Source organism: Limulus polyphemus, unplaced genomic scaffold, assembly GCF_000517525.1.
Source record: "Limulus polyphemus unplaced genomic scaffold, Limulus_polyphemus-2.1.2 Scaffold1630, whole genome shotgun sequence".
Lineage (NCBI taxonomy): Eukaryota > Metazoa > Arthropoda > Merostomata > Xiphosura > Limulidae > Limulus > Limulus polyphemus.
Window position 1 is genome coordinate 154,869 of NW_013667240.1, and position 13,619 is coordinate 168,487.

Sequence of the window (13,619 nt, forward strand, 5' to 3'; positions counted from 1 at the left end):
TATATATATATATATATATATATATACATATATTGAAAAGACATATTTATAAAAACAAAATACGTAATGTATTACTATTAGAATTGTCTTCAGTAGTAATTTACCTGCTTTGATTTGTCAGTTCATCCATAGTTTTTGTGCTGATCCACAACTCAATGATCACCCAGGTGTAGCAAATGATCATTAAAACTGATGGGAGACTAAAGAGTATTACCAAACGGTAAATAGCCACAGCTAATCCTCGCCAATCTTTCTGCTCTTTGCAAGAAAATAGCGTAATGGTGATCTCATAATTGGTCATGGTTGTTTCTTCAGTGCTCTGTGGCAGTAATAATAAATACTGGTGAGGACGATTCTACAGTTGGGCCACAAGAAACACCGTTAAGTAATGAGAAGCAAATACGAGAAACGTGATACGAAGTTACCTGAGAACCGCCATCGAGAAAAATGCTTACATATTCAAAGTGAAAACAGACAATACTATTTCTATTAGTATTTTAAACACAATGATAAACTTATCAGAAATATGCCTATATTCAAACTACCTTTTCTTTTTACTTTCAAAGGAAATATGGCCTGACAAAAACTAATCAATTAAAACAAATCTTTAACTTGGTATTTTTTTTCTGGGCAAAATGTTATATATCCCGATTCAATGTAATATCTGAAAATTATCTTATTTAACTTCTAAGTTTAAAAATGCAATGACAATGATTCATTAACTTAACAATAAAGTTTCTAGTGTACACATAAAAACCACTAAGGTTTTCAGATAACAAAAAAACAAAAAACAAAAACGAATCGAATCTTTAAAATTTATTATTTAATTTGTCTTTCATTTGTGCGTTACGCTAAGCCTAAATGTATTATAAAATTCTTTTTTAGTTATGTATAGTGAAGTATATTTGATATATTGAATAGAAAAGTCTTTGCCTAGGGCTATATAAACATTAGTTGGGCAATTAAATTAAAAATTGTGTTGCTATTTTCCAATAAACTTTAGAAAATTTTTGAGGTTTAAATTCACAAATGTTTGCTACTGACAGCCTATTGGTCAAGTGAAGAAGAAAGGATATGAATTCCCAAATACTCTTGCTTTTTAGGGTACGTAGTTTAAATAATGATGTAGTTTTAGGGTACATGCTCTATCTCTTACTACCTCTTCACTTTAAAAAGCTTTTCTTAGTGGTTCTACAATCATGATATCCTAAAGACGTCATAAAACACACTCTTGACTTCGTTGTTAAAAAAAACAAAAAAAACATTTGGTGTCTAAAATCAGAAACATTATTCTCTACTCAAGTTACCTTACTAGCAATTACTGGAAGCGACAGCAGCAGGGATACAATCCACACTACAACCACCAACTGCTTACAGTTCCCCATGGTGCAGAGAGAGCGAGACTTTATGGGGAACACGATCACCACAAACCTGTAAAAGGTGAGTAAAAAAAAATGGATTAACAATGAAAACAGAATCAGCTACTTTCTTATTAATTAAAAACAAAACTTAAAGTTGAATGGATTAAAAAGGTAAATAGAATCAACTACTTTCAAACATTTCACAAACAGGTTTAGTGGATAAACGAATGCATAACAACTAATTTCATAGAACTTCATAAAAACGTAAGATTTAATGGATTAATTAGGAATACAAATCGACCATTTTCGTAGAATTTAATAAAACAGGGATAGTTCAAGATAATTTACAAAACTTTTAAATTTGCGTAAACATTATGAAAACTAATACGTATGAAACTTGTAAGATTTTTAAGGAACAAAGACAAATTTGTGAAAGATACAAAACGAGACTAACATAAAAATACGTCAATAGTACGTTTTGATTAAGGATACTTATGAAGTTGCTCGTTTTAATTTAAGCGATATAAAACTAATATTTTGATCAATCTGGATATGCACTGCTGGTATGATAACAGTGAAAGAATTGCGAAAAGTAAACTTTAGATTCATAAAAAAACACAAAATTAGCAGATTTCTTTAAAAAACATAGCTAAAGCTTTAAACATTATATGGAATATAACAAGTGCGGTAACATTACGCTTAACTTGCTTTGCATCACAATGTTTTATGGGGAAAAATTAGTTCTTGTTTTTGCTATAGGCAACCTAATAGTTTTATTGAAAACCAGAATTTTAGAATTCTGGAAAGATCGTATTTAGCGGTTAACTTAATAATTGCCCATATATATATATAGATCTAACTTTTGTGCTTTTTTATTGGTGCTAGCAACCCTTCCTGTAATTTATGTTAATGTAATTTATGCAATAGACTTCTCTATTTGTCCTGTGAGATTTGATGCTACACATTTACTTTCTATATAGTTTGCATAAATTAAGTTACCTTCCGCCACTAGAATAAAGGATCGGGAGGTGTAGTATCATGAAATAATTTCACCTAATGGATTTTCTTTTACTTTTTATATGTAAAGTTAAATAACTTAGTAAAGTTGAAGTTGCCTTACACATAAAATGGTCTGATTCCCCAGGGATCAGTTTTCAGAGTAGTAGACTGTTAATCTGATGTCATGTCTATGGACGTAACGCTAATTCGGGAAGTCTAATAACGTTTAAAATACATGCAACTTTTAACACTAGAAAATTAAGTGATGTGCATGTTGAGAAAATGCCAAAGTGACTGTTTTATTTAGAGCTCGCAGCTAGTAATTTACAACGAAATGGCGGCAAAACTGTTCTTTATGTTTGTTAAGTCAACGCTTTTTTTAAAAAAACTTTAAGAATGTCTACTTTTTCACAGAAATAAGTAAAACGCCGACCTAATGCACAAAGTATAAGAACTTCGTAATTGTTTGAAAGTCTCAAAAGAGATTCTTGATATCAAAAATAACTTTTACTTTGGACTTTAAAGAATATTATGAAATGTTACAACAGAAATACTTGAGCTTAATACTTTTCTTTCAGCATGTATTTATCAATATAATGTTACTTATATTATAAGACTAGTTCTCAGCGTACGACTAAACATAATAGCATATAGTTTTATTAACCCACTTTTGACTGCAATTCAGGCACAGGACAGTCATTATTTTAGAATATTTAAACAATCAGCTTCAAAGTATCAAATATGGAGTAAGTGTAGAAAGCGTTGTGAACACAACGGTGGTGAGTAAGCCTTTTGTTATACAACGGTGGCCAAGAGATTGCATGATTAACAAAGGAACCACGAATATTTTTCTTGAACACAACACTTGTGATTGCTGGAACTGTTTTCTTGATTGTTGTACTTTAAAGCTATTTTTGTCCTCCTCTTATGTAATATTTACTTCTGCAAAATGGTACACTACTGAGCACGAGGTAACAGTTCCGTCACAAGAATTGCAAAGGTTCTTCCATTCACAGTTAAACACATACATATATAGAGAAGACCCAACTTGTTGCCAACTCGAGAAAGTTAGTTTCAGTAGAATTACCTGTATCAGGACGATTCAGTGTAACGGATCAGGATCTATGTCTTAAGAGACACTGAGGAGAAATCATTTGATACTGATTAAAGACTACCTCGACAGCCCAGAATGAAAGATATAGGATAAGGTTTTTGTTAGCACTTTAACCACTACGTGATATACTAAATTAATCTTTTTTTTTTTTGTTAAATGAGGGATTTTTATAACTGAATGTTATAACTGGAAACACTATATAAAAGTTATATATTAAAGTAACCCCATCAAAACATAAGTGTGTACAGCTGTGGAACTATGTGTTATCGTAAAAGCACTAAATAATATTTAAGTAGTCCAAGACATCTATTATTTTTGTTATTACTAAATATAGGCTTATTCTTTTTGTCACTCTGTCGAGAACGCTTTTACGTTCCTTTTCTGTTAATGCTCAACAATATACATCGTCGCTTAGCAACAAAACTACCACCTGATTGTTCGTAGGCCTGCTATGGTGTTTATGTTGAATGCTCAATATTCATGTTAATTTGTTAGAAAAGTTTGTTTTTTATTCTCTATTTTTTGATAACTTCGGTTGATAACAGCAAAATAGTTTAAGTCACAAGATCATGACATTGAATTGTAGCCAAAAGCAAAATAAAATTGAACAAGTAGTGTTTCATCTATGCCTTACGTTACGTTTATGAATTAGGCCTAATGCTTAAATTAGACTACAAATAGGTGTACTGTTACTACCGTTTAGTGGGGAATAAATGTTAATTAACAAATATTATTTTGGCATTTTAACACACACATTATCTATTGCCCATCAAACATAAAGGAAAGCAAACGTTTATTACTACCAAATATCTTTTATCCTTTGTTCAGTCGAAATAGTTGGAAATTTGTGTCGGAATGTCCGCATTATGTTTTCCCAGAATAAAGTGAAAAGGCTTAACAGTGCTACTTAAGTCTCTTTCAGAGTGCACACGTACTTTTTCACGATAACATTTGATTTTTCTGCGTAGTTTTTACTAAAAATGTGGTGATTAAATAATTACTTCGAGCCTGATGAAATAAGTGAATAGATGGTGCATTTTGGAAGTACAGAGAAATTTGTTTTAGTTAAATTCTATAACTTCCGTTAATTATTCAACAATGGTTTGACGTCTTTTATATTCTAGTTCCTTCTATAAAATCAAACTGTCTAATATGTGTTCTATGTTATGTTGTTTAGCAACAAAATTATAGTGTGATATTATTGTTAGTGATGTACTGAAAGTCTAAAATGAAATATGTTTGTTGTTGTCATTGCAGTTGGATATGGTTCGTGATAACTAGCTTTGCCAGACCAGTTAAAAAGATGACGAGTTGGAGTTTTGCAAACCCCCTTGGGGCCTCCGCCCTTCCTTCAATATAGTATTTATGTTACGCAATAAACAGGTCTAACGTTAGGTCGTAGAATAACGTTATAAGTTTATTTATTGATAACATCAAGTACGGTACAGTTTAGCCTTATCTAAACTGGAGTAAAAAAACGTACAAGAGTTATGGTGGTAACGTGTCTCTATCAAATATAAGCCGTACTTAGTAAAGGCTTAACTAATGCTAGGCCTAAGACTAAAGTGGACTTGAACATTTCGGTGTCTTCGATTAAAATTACTTTATATTATTATGAAATTGAAAGTTCTGATACATCAGCTAAATACTTGGCATTCGTTTGATTCCTGTTAAGTTAGGTAACTGGAAATATAATGGATCATGGTTTATGCCTATGATCCTGTATTTAAAGACGTAATGTTACAATAAAGATACTACCATGACCGCAAATGTTTGGCGGGTATCTGCTAGTTTTTTGTTATATTTTGAGATCTTTATAATCTTACTTGACTCTGATTTTCCATAAGATTGGGCGTAGGATACACAAACAAATATAATAATGATCTCTACCATGTTTGTGTATCAGATCATATATTGTGGCTTCAGACAAGATGATTCCTAAAGAAACATCTTTATCCAATTGTATAACAGTAAACAGTATATTATGAATGGCCATTGGAAATTTTACTGATGATATTTTTCATTGAATGTACCATTTAATTACATGATACATCATTATTATGGGAAAATAACACCGTGAATTGGAATGAAGTGTTCAGTGTTGTTGTTGTTTTAACAGAAGACTGTTTGAGGTGTAAGAAGAGAAAATCGTAACAAGTGATTTAGCGAGGTTATATACTGACACAGTAAGACTAACATAGTATCCATCTTTCTGAATTTTGGGAGATTAAAATACACCTGGTGTTTTAGCATCTGTGATTCTAAGGAAATGGTATAAGTTGTGGTTAATTAAGTCTTATCTTTTGGGGCCTGGCAGGTATTTATTAAGCATTTTTTCTCTGTTAACCTTTTAGAAAAATTGTTAAATGGGACCTGTCTGTTAGAATTTATATCGGCTTACTATTGCTTGTTTGTTTGTTTTTGAATTTCGCGCAAAGCTACACGAGGGCTATCTGTGCTAGCCGTCCATAATTTAGCAGTGTAGGACCAGAGGGAAGGCAGCTAGTCATCATCACCCACCGCCAACTCTTGGGCTACTCTTTTATCAACGAATAGTGGGATTGATCGTCGCATTATAACGCCCCCACGGTTGAAAGGGCGAGCATGTTTGGTGGGACGGGGATTCGAATCCGCGACCCTCAGATTGCGAGTCGAGCGCCCTAGCCACCTGGCCATGCCGGGCCTTTTTTGAGGATGGTGTTTTTTTCTTTATACTTTATTCTAAGGCAAAGAATTCCTGACGACTTAGGTTAGGTTTAGAATTTGTTTTTTTACGATTTAATAGTGATGAGTGCCTCATTAAAAATTCAGATTATGGTTTTCTATTCAAATGTTTCAAAACACCAACCGGGGATTCGGGGTACTGTCAAATAGAAATAGAGCATGGACACCGTGTGTCATTGCCTACCGACGCCTCTTGTTTTTACTTTCTGGTATTACTTTCAATGGTTTCTAAAGAACTGCATAACTTTGCACTTCTTCTGTCTAATTGAAATGTTGAATGTAGTGTACAATTTTCTCTGACACTTTAAAATATCATTCAGTTGTTATAATCCTGATTAATTTATTTTCAGTATTTTTTTGCTCGGCTTATGTTTTGTTTGATTGTAATTAAGCACAAAGCTACACAATGGGCTATCTGTGGTCTGCTCACCACGGGTATCGAAACCCGGATTCTAGCGTTGTAAGTCCGCAGGCATACCGCTGGGACACTGGGGGGCGCTTAGGGTTTAAACACATGTTCATAAATATTGTTTTGCGCTCTCCAATTCTTAATGACTATGAAACAGTTTCATTCCAAATAAAAATATTTCACCTCATTCAATAAATCAAGAGGTTTTCTAACAGATAAACACACAGAAACAGAAGTGACCTGAGCAATCTGGTTGAATATTGTATTTATTATTCTTTCACTTCACAAATCATATTTGGTGTCGTGTTTTTATCTTTCTGCTCTTTCATTCTAAAAGAAAGTTCGAAGCTATTCAGTTTTCCAAAAATTTTCCAACTCAGGTTTTCTTCAGATCCCCATATTGTGGGTTTCAAATAAAAACACGTAAGATCACGTTAAGTAAAACCATGGTCACCTGAGAATTGTTGTTTCCAGAAATGTCAGCTCTTATTAGTCTAGCAAGGCGTATAGTAGCAATTGTCGTCCATTGGGGCTTTATGCGGCTTTAAATGTGGAAAATGGCTTGTTAAATGTTCAAAAACTAGCAGATAATCATTGTTATATAGTTATTGTATTATTTGCTTTTGATGAATTGGATTAAAACTTTTACGATTCATCAAATGATTTTGTACATAAAAGGATCCAGAATTTTGTGTTCATTTGACTTATTGGATCCTATTTTCAAACATTTGACTTATTTGTTATTACTTTCATCCAAAATGTTTCTGATTGGTTATTTGTTCACCTGGTTTATCTTCTTTTTTATCAGATGTGCCCGCAAAGGTTATATTCACTAGCTGTCCTTAATTATTAACTGATGACTAGAGAAAAGGCAACCAATCGACAGCAACTGCCACTCAAACCGGTTATTTTCAACCAAATAGTGTGATTGACTGTCAAGCTTATAATGCACGCACAACTGAAAATGCAAAGTTCTTTGGTACCAACACATCTCGAAACCGAGACCTTGGTACCTACCATCTTATACGTTAACCACCGAGCCACTCTCGGGTTTAACGTTTTTTTTAACCTCACCGTGTCGTTAAAGTCAATGTCACCACGTCTGGTCATGTTCCATTTGACGACCGTTCATCTTCACAGTAGCCCTGCAGCGTAGTTTCCATTGTACGGTTATCATGTCAAAAGCACACCACTCTTCCCTGCTGTTTTCCTTAATTCATCTACTGTACATGGGATGGCGGTTTTAGAGTGCCCATTTCAATGGTAAGATCAATAGAAATCCATAGGTGACTTTGACCTTTGTTTCTTCACATAAAGTAGCATAAATACCCGTTTTATTCTCCAGTTGCTTGACGTATGTGACAACGGAACATATATTTCGTGGAAGGAACTAATGTCGCTTTTCCAGATGAAGTTCCATTTTGGTTATATTGCGTACTGTTGTCTAGGACACATGGACTTTTGGCACTGAACGTTGTGTTCATGGATTCTCACCTGTTACAGAATGTCGCTCTTTGTTTACCGAGGCTGAGATACAACTTGATACAGGTGGCTTTCTAGATGGTCCAGTGGCCAAGTTCACTCATATTCCTTAGTTTTGCAATACCATTAAGTACAAGGGACATCCCCGTTTTGGAAATTCTAAACCCTCAATCTGAAAACGTCTTTATGATCCAAGTGTATGAATATTTTGTATCGATCAATCTTCGGTTCATTTGACGTCCCATGTAAACAGTAAATACAATTACCATTATAAAAGGTGATTTCTCATTTGATATACATTCAGCATAGACACAGTTAATTATTGCAAATACAACCAAATCCTTTGTTTAATAAAATATTCAAATACATTACTTCTTAAATCCAACTAGCAATACTTCCATTATTAGCTGAAGTATATGGTAGGTGTCACAATATTTAGTTCTATATTTATTCTTATGGAAATGTTTTAGTTGTTGAATGTGGTTTGGAAAATATTTAAAGGAATGTTAGTGCTATAAACGTTACTTGTATTTTATTTTATTTAGTTGTTACATTAAACAGCTAAATCCCTTCCAGTAAAGGAAACGAAAAGGTGATGTTATGATATTCTTTATTCCAGTTAAATAACCCAAATACTAAAACACTTTCAATAGAAAACAACAGAAACGAATGCTTTGATATTCCGTAGTCCAGCTAAATAAAACCTAAAAATTAAAATATTTTCAGCACCATAACCATAGAAACTAATCTTGTGATAACCTTTACTTTAGATATATTATGCTGAGTAACTGAAACATCTTCAGTATTATAACTACAGAAGCAGATTTAGGAATACCCTTTTCTCAGGGACTAAATCATATCGAAGAGACGAAACACAAAAGCAAACCTTGTGATATCCTTTACTCCAGTTAAACTACACATAATAATTAAAACCCTTCCAGCAGATGATCCCGAAAAACTTTTGTAATTTGTTTGTTGAATTTCGAGCAAAGCTATTCGAGAGATATCTACGTTAGCAGTCCCTAATTTTTAAGTGATAAAGTTGCGTGAAGACAGCTATTCCACATCGCTCACCGCCAACTCTTGAGCTATTCTTTTACGAACAAATAATGAGATTGATTTTCACATTATATCGCTCCCACGGCTGAAGGGGGAACATATTCGGTTACGGTATTCGAACTCGCGACAGCAGGTTTTAATGAGAGTATTTTAGATAGGATGCTGAGATTTTAAGAGAAAATATCTTAGTGACTGCAATTTGAATGAAATTTATCAATTAAAATCATAAATAATATTCAACGTTAAACTGGTACACAGTTACAACGTCGAAACATGTAGAGTCGTCAACTTTTTGAAGGCCATAGATAGGCCTAAATAAAATGTTTTTAACTGTGTACCAGTTTAAAGCTGAATATAAGTTATGATTTTAACTTTATACACAAGTGCCAAAATACTATAATCAAATTTATCAATGTTGCTGCTACCAATACTTTTGACCTCAACAAATATCCAAACAAAGTGTGCGATCTATTATGACGCTGAAACAAGTCACGACCCTGCATGGCCAGGTGGTTAGGGCGCTCGACTCGCAATCTGCGGGTCGCGGGTTCGAATCCCTGTCACACCAAAAATGCTCACCCTTTCAGCCGTGGGGGCGTTATAATGTAACGATCAATCCAATTATTCGTTGGTTAAAGAGTGGCCCAAGAGTTGGCGGTGGCTGGCGATGACTAGTTGCCTTCCCTCTAGTCTTTCACTGCTAAATTAGAGACGGCTAGCGCAGATAGGCCTTGTGTAGCTTTGCACGAAATTCCAAACATACCAAACTTAAAACAGTTTTGTTCGTTCAGACAAAAGTTTCACATTTTCATCAATACCAAACAACTCTTTTCTTCCCCAACTTTTTGCTTTCAAAGTTTGGATGTATGGATTCAACCACAGTGATCCGTAGAACAACAATAACAACAAAAAAGTTGTTGAAAAGAAGCTTAGAAACGTTTTAGATAACAAGCTTTGTTCTACAAATATACTTTTGAAAAATAGCTGGCGCATCTTCAATTTGTTTCACGAGCAATTTTTAAACTTTAGTTATTGTTAGCCTTGTAATTCCAAGAGTGATGAATAACATAGAGTTTGATTGTCAGGTTTAGCGCTATCGAACCATTAACGGATTAACGAGACGCCATCTGGTTTACGCAAGCGATAATTTCGAGTGAAATTAATACGTGTTTTTAAACTTTTACTTCAGTGTTCAATAATTACGGTGATTACATATCACAAACAAGCAAACTTTATTTTTAAAAACCTAAAGCAATAACTTTTGTACCTTTGTTACGTATTACAATTTCGAATCGCCTGAAATCGAGCTAAATGATAATTTAAATTTAATAATTAAATAAATGCCAATATATTTCCAATTTAGGATATTTGCCAACAAGATTGATACACACAGTTTTATTTTTTAATGCAAATATGTTTTAATATACAAAGAACAATACAATTTACAATAATAGTTATTACAAACAATGATTTATATACAAAAGTTCCACGAATTTACAAGCAACGTAAAGTCTTCTTTCTAGTCTGGAACTTCCTTGATATCTTTGCGAGGGTTGACGATGAGCGAGTAAATTTCGAGTTGATAGAGGTATAATTTGCGTCCCTATAGCGAGTTGTATTTCTAATCCAAAGGTACCGGGTTCGTTCCCCGGCAGGGATACTACCACCATTGCCTGGACCCACGTCCACGAACTTACAAGCAACGTAAAGTCTTCTTTCTAGTCTGGAACTTCCTTGATATCTTTTCGATGAGCGAGTAAATTTCGAGTTGATAGAGGTATAATTTGCGTCCCTATACCGGTACCTTTGTATTTCTAATCCAAAGGTACCAGGTTCGTTACCCGGCAGGGATGCTACCACCATTGCCTGGACCCACGTCCAGGATGAGAAAGGAACAACTCCTCCCTGTAAAAACCACCCTGCTAAAAATTACTGCAACAACAACTTCTGTCGGCAAGGTGTTGTTGGAGCCCTATGCTCCAGTGGGGGTCTACTGGAATTATTATTATTATAGGTATAATTCACTTAATAGGGAGCTAAGGAGCCCTGTAGTTATCGCTGATCATACGCCGATTACAGGTCGAGTTTCCACCGATGGCGTTAGGTCATGCATAAGTACTAATGTCCGATGTGAATCCACTGAAGTTAAATGGTTTTTAATGTTCGAAATTTATAAACGTTCCTGGTCAAATATCTTAAGTTTTCTGATTAATAAGCGTTATAATAATCACAGTTATAGATTCCGAAGTTTATAGCAAACCAATATTAGATAATGTTTTTAGACGCGTCGCGTTGGTTATATTTATAGGTGTGTGGAGAGTTTCTCGAAAATTCAGATTACGTAACAATACAAAGCTACACTGACTTTTACCTACACACATGTATTGTTGATTCTTACACTCGATAACCTTCTACAACTTTAGAGAATAGGCGGGAGTTTCGCAATACATACTTAACAATATAAGATATGTATATTTCTAAATAAAAACTTAAACTAATCAAACGTTGGTATTAAAATAAATATATGATAATAAATCCGTCACAACCCCCTCCTTAGAGAATTAAAAATTGGTGTTAGACAATTTTTAACTAAAATATAATATATATATATATACATTGATTACAATACATTAAATATAATACATTATCCAAAGGATTACAAAACTTCAATAATAATTACAGTATAGAGCACAACCAATACAAATAACCTTATGGTCATAAAATTACATAGTACATGAAAGTACATTGGCACAGATATTATCAACCCTTAGGATATGGATTACCTTCACACCATATTCTCATAGTGATAAACTGCAATTTAACAGTCTTATGTTGTTGTTGTTGTTTTTCGTCTCTTTCTTTCCTTCTTTTTTAAGTGAATGTCCTATAGTGGGTAACAATGCTAAAACTATGTCACCAGAATGGAAGTCATAAACGTTTTCCATTCCGGTTTGAGATACCTTCAAATTTTCAAAAGCCAATTCACAAGCACGTAAGAGTCTGGACCAAAACTTAGAAACGTAATCCAATAAATGAATTTCTTTCTGGTCGTCTTCCACTCATTGTTCCTTCAGCAACTTCGAAGGGCCACGCACTGAATGGCCAAACACCAACTCAAACAGGTGAAACCTTAACGACTCCTGAACTGGCTCACGAACAGCAAATAATAATAATAAATTAACTGGAACTTCACAAGGTGAATCAGATCCTTCACTCACCGAGAAATCGTCAGTAGGACAATTATCCACATAATCCCCGTCGGATCCAAAAAAATGTCTGAGACAAATCTATAATATCGTCCTCTGAATCCATGGCTATCATTTCTTTTTTTGGCTTAATTTCTTAGCCTGAGCTCCAGTCACAGCACACGAGGGAAACACATCGGAATTCCCCTCAAAGACATCATCCTTGGATGAAACAGTGATCGGCTCTCTAACCATTTTAGGTTCGGCAACAATTTTTCCCCCCAGACATATAGTTTCCAAACAATAATGATACACCATTAATTGCCAAAGTAGGTCTTACTACAACCACGACCAGTCCCGAAACTAGGTCTGATGCTAACTAAATGTTATGAAGAGGAATATTAACAAAGCCACCCTCAATACCCAAAGCAATAAAAGACTCACCAGTGGCAGAACTCGAATCTAAAGGCAATATACCTTCTAACAACAATGACTGAGTCACCCCCAGTATCACGTAGAATAGTATGGTATGTGATTGTCAGTGTCATTTGTTAAAGAACCAACAGTCAAAAAAGGTCTAAATTTCCCCCCTGATTACACCAGCCTTTATATCAGTGGCCAAATCAACAACATCGAGTGATCTGGTGAAACTACATCCATGTGTAACCACAAACGCACTGGGTGTTGCCTCCTTTTCTTTTTTCTTCTTCAAACACCAACAATCGGACATAGCATGACCAGGTTTTTACAAGCATAACAGACAGGCTTTGATTGTTTTAAAGAAGTTTTATCCTGACTATCAGAAAATTTCGAACTTGGGGAGCTGGATTTTTTAAAAGGATCCTCAACTTTAGTAGATTGAACAAATACAGGTTTTTGTTGAGATGATAGGAATTTCTTTTTATGAAAAGTGGTTTTATGTGTTAAAGTGTAATCATCTGAAAGAGCAGCTGCTTCCTGTAGTGTTTCAACTTTCTTTTCATCCAAGTAAGTTTTGAGGTCGTCATGTGCACAACGCTTAAATTCCTCAATTATACATAATTGTCTTAGTTTGTAGAAACTATTATCAATATGTATAGAATTACATCATAGATCAAAATAAACCTCCTTTTTATGGGCAAATTCCATATAAGTTTGACTATCTTGTTTGCGATAACCTAGAAACTTTTGGAGATAAGCCTCTGGTACTAATACCGTACTGTCTTTGTAGAATAGCTGCTTTAACCTTTAACTTCTATAATTACCTTACCAACTACTTCTTAGTAGAGGAGACCGGCCGACTAAGA

General features: G+C 34.2%; 1 protein-coding gene across 1 annotated transcript in view; it reads right to left on the reverse strand.

Moving 5' to 3' along the window:
- Window positions 1–13,619, reverse strand: part of LOC111087006 (type-1B angiotensin II receptor-like) — a 38,767-nt gene that overhangs the window by 14,453 nt on the left and 10,695 nt on the right. Inside the window, exons 3-4 of the mRNA XM_022392057.1 lie at window positions 1,308–1,431; window positions 105–319 (exon numbers count right to left, since the gene is read on the reverse strand). Of these exons, the coding sequence (XP_022247765.1) occupies window positions 105–319; window positions 1,308–1,431 (339 nt within the window). The remainder of the gene's footprint in view (window positions 1–104; window positions 320–1,307; window positions 1,432–13,619) is intronic.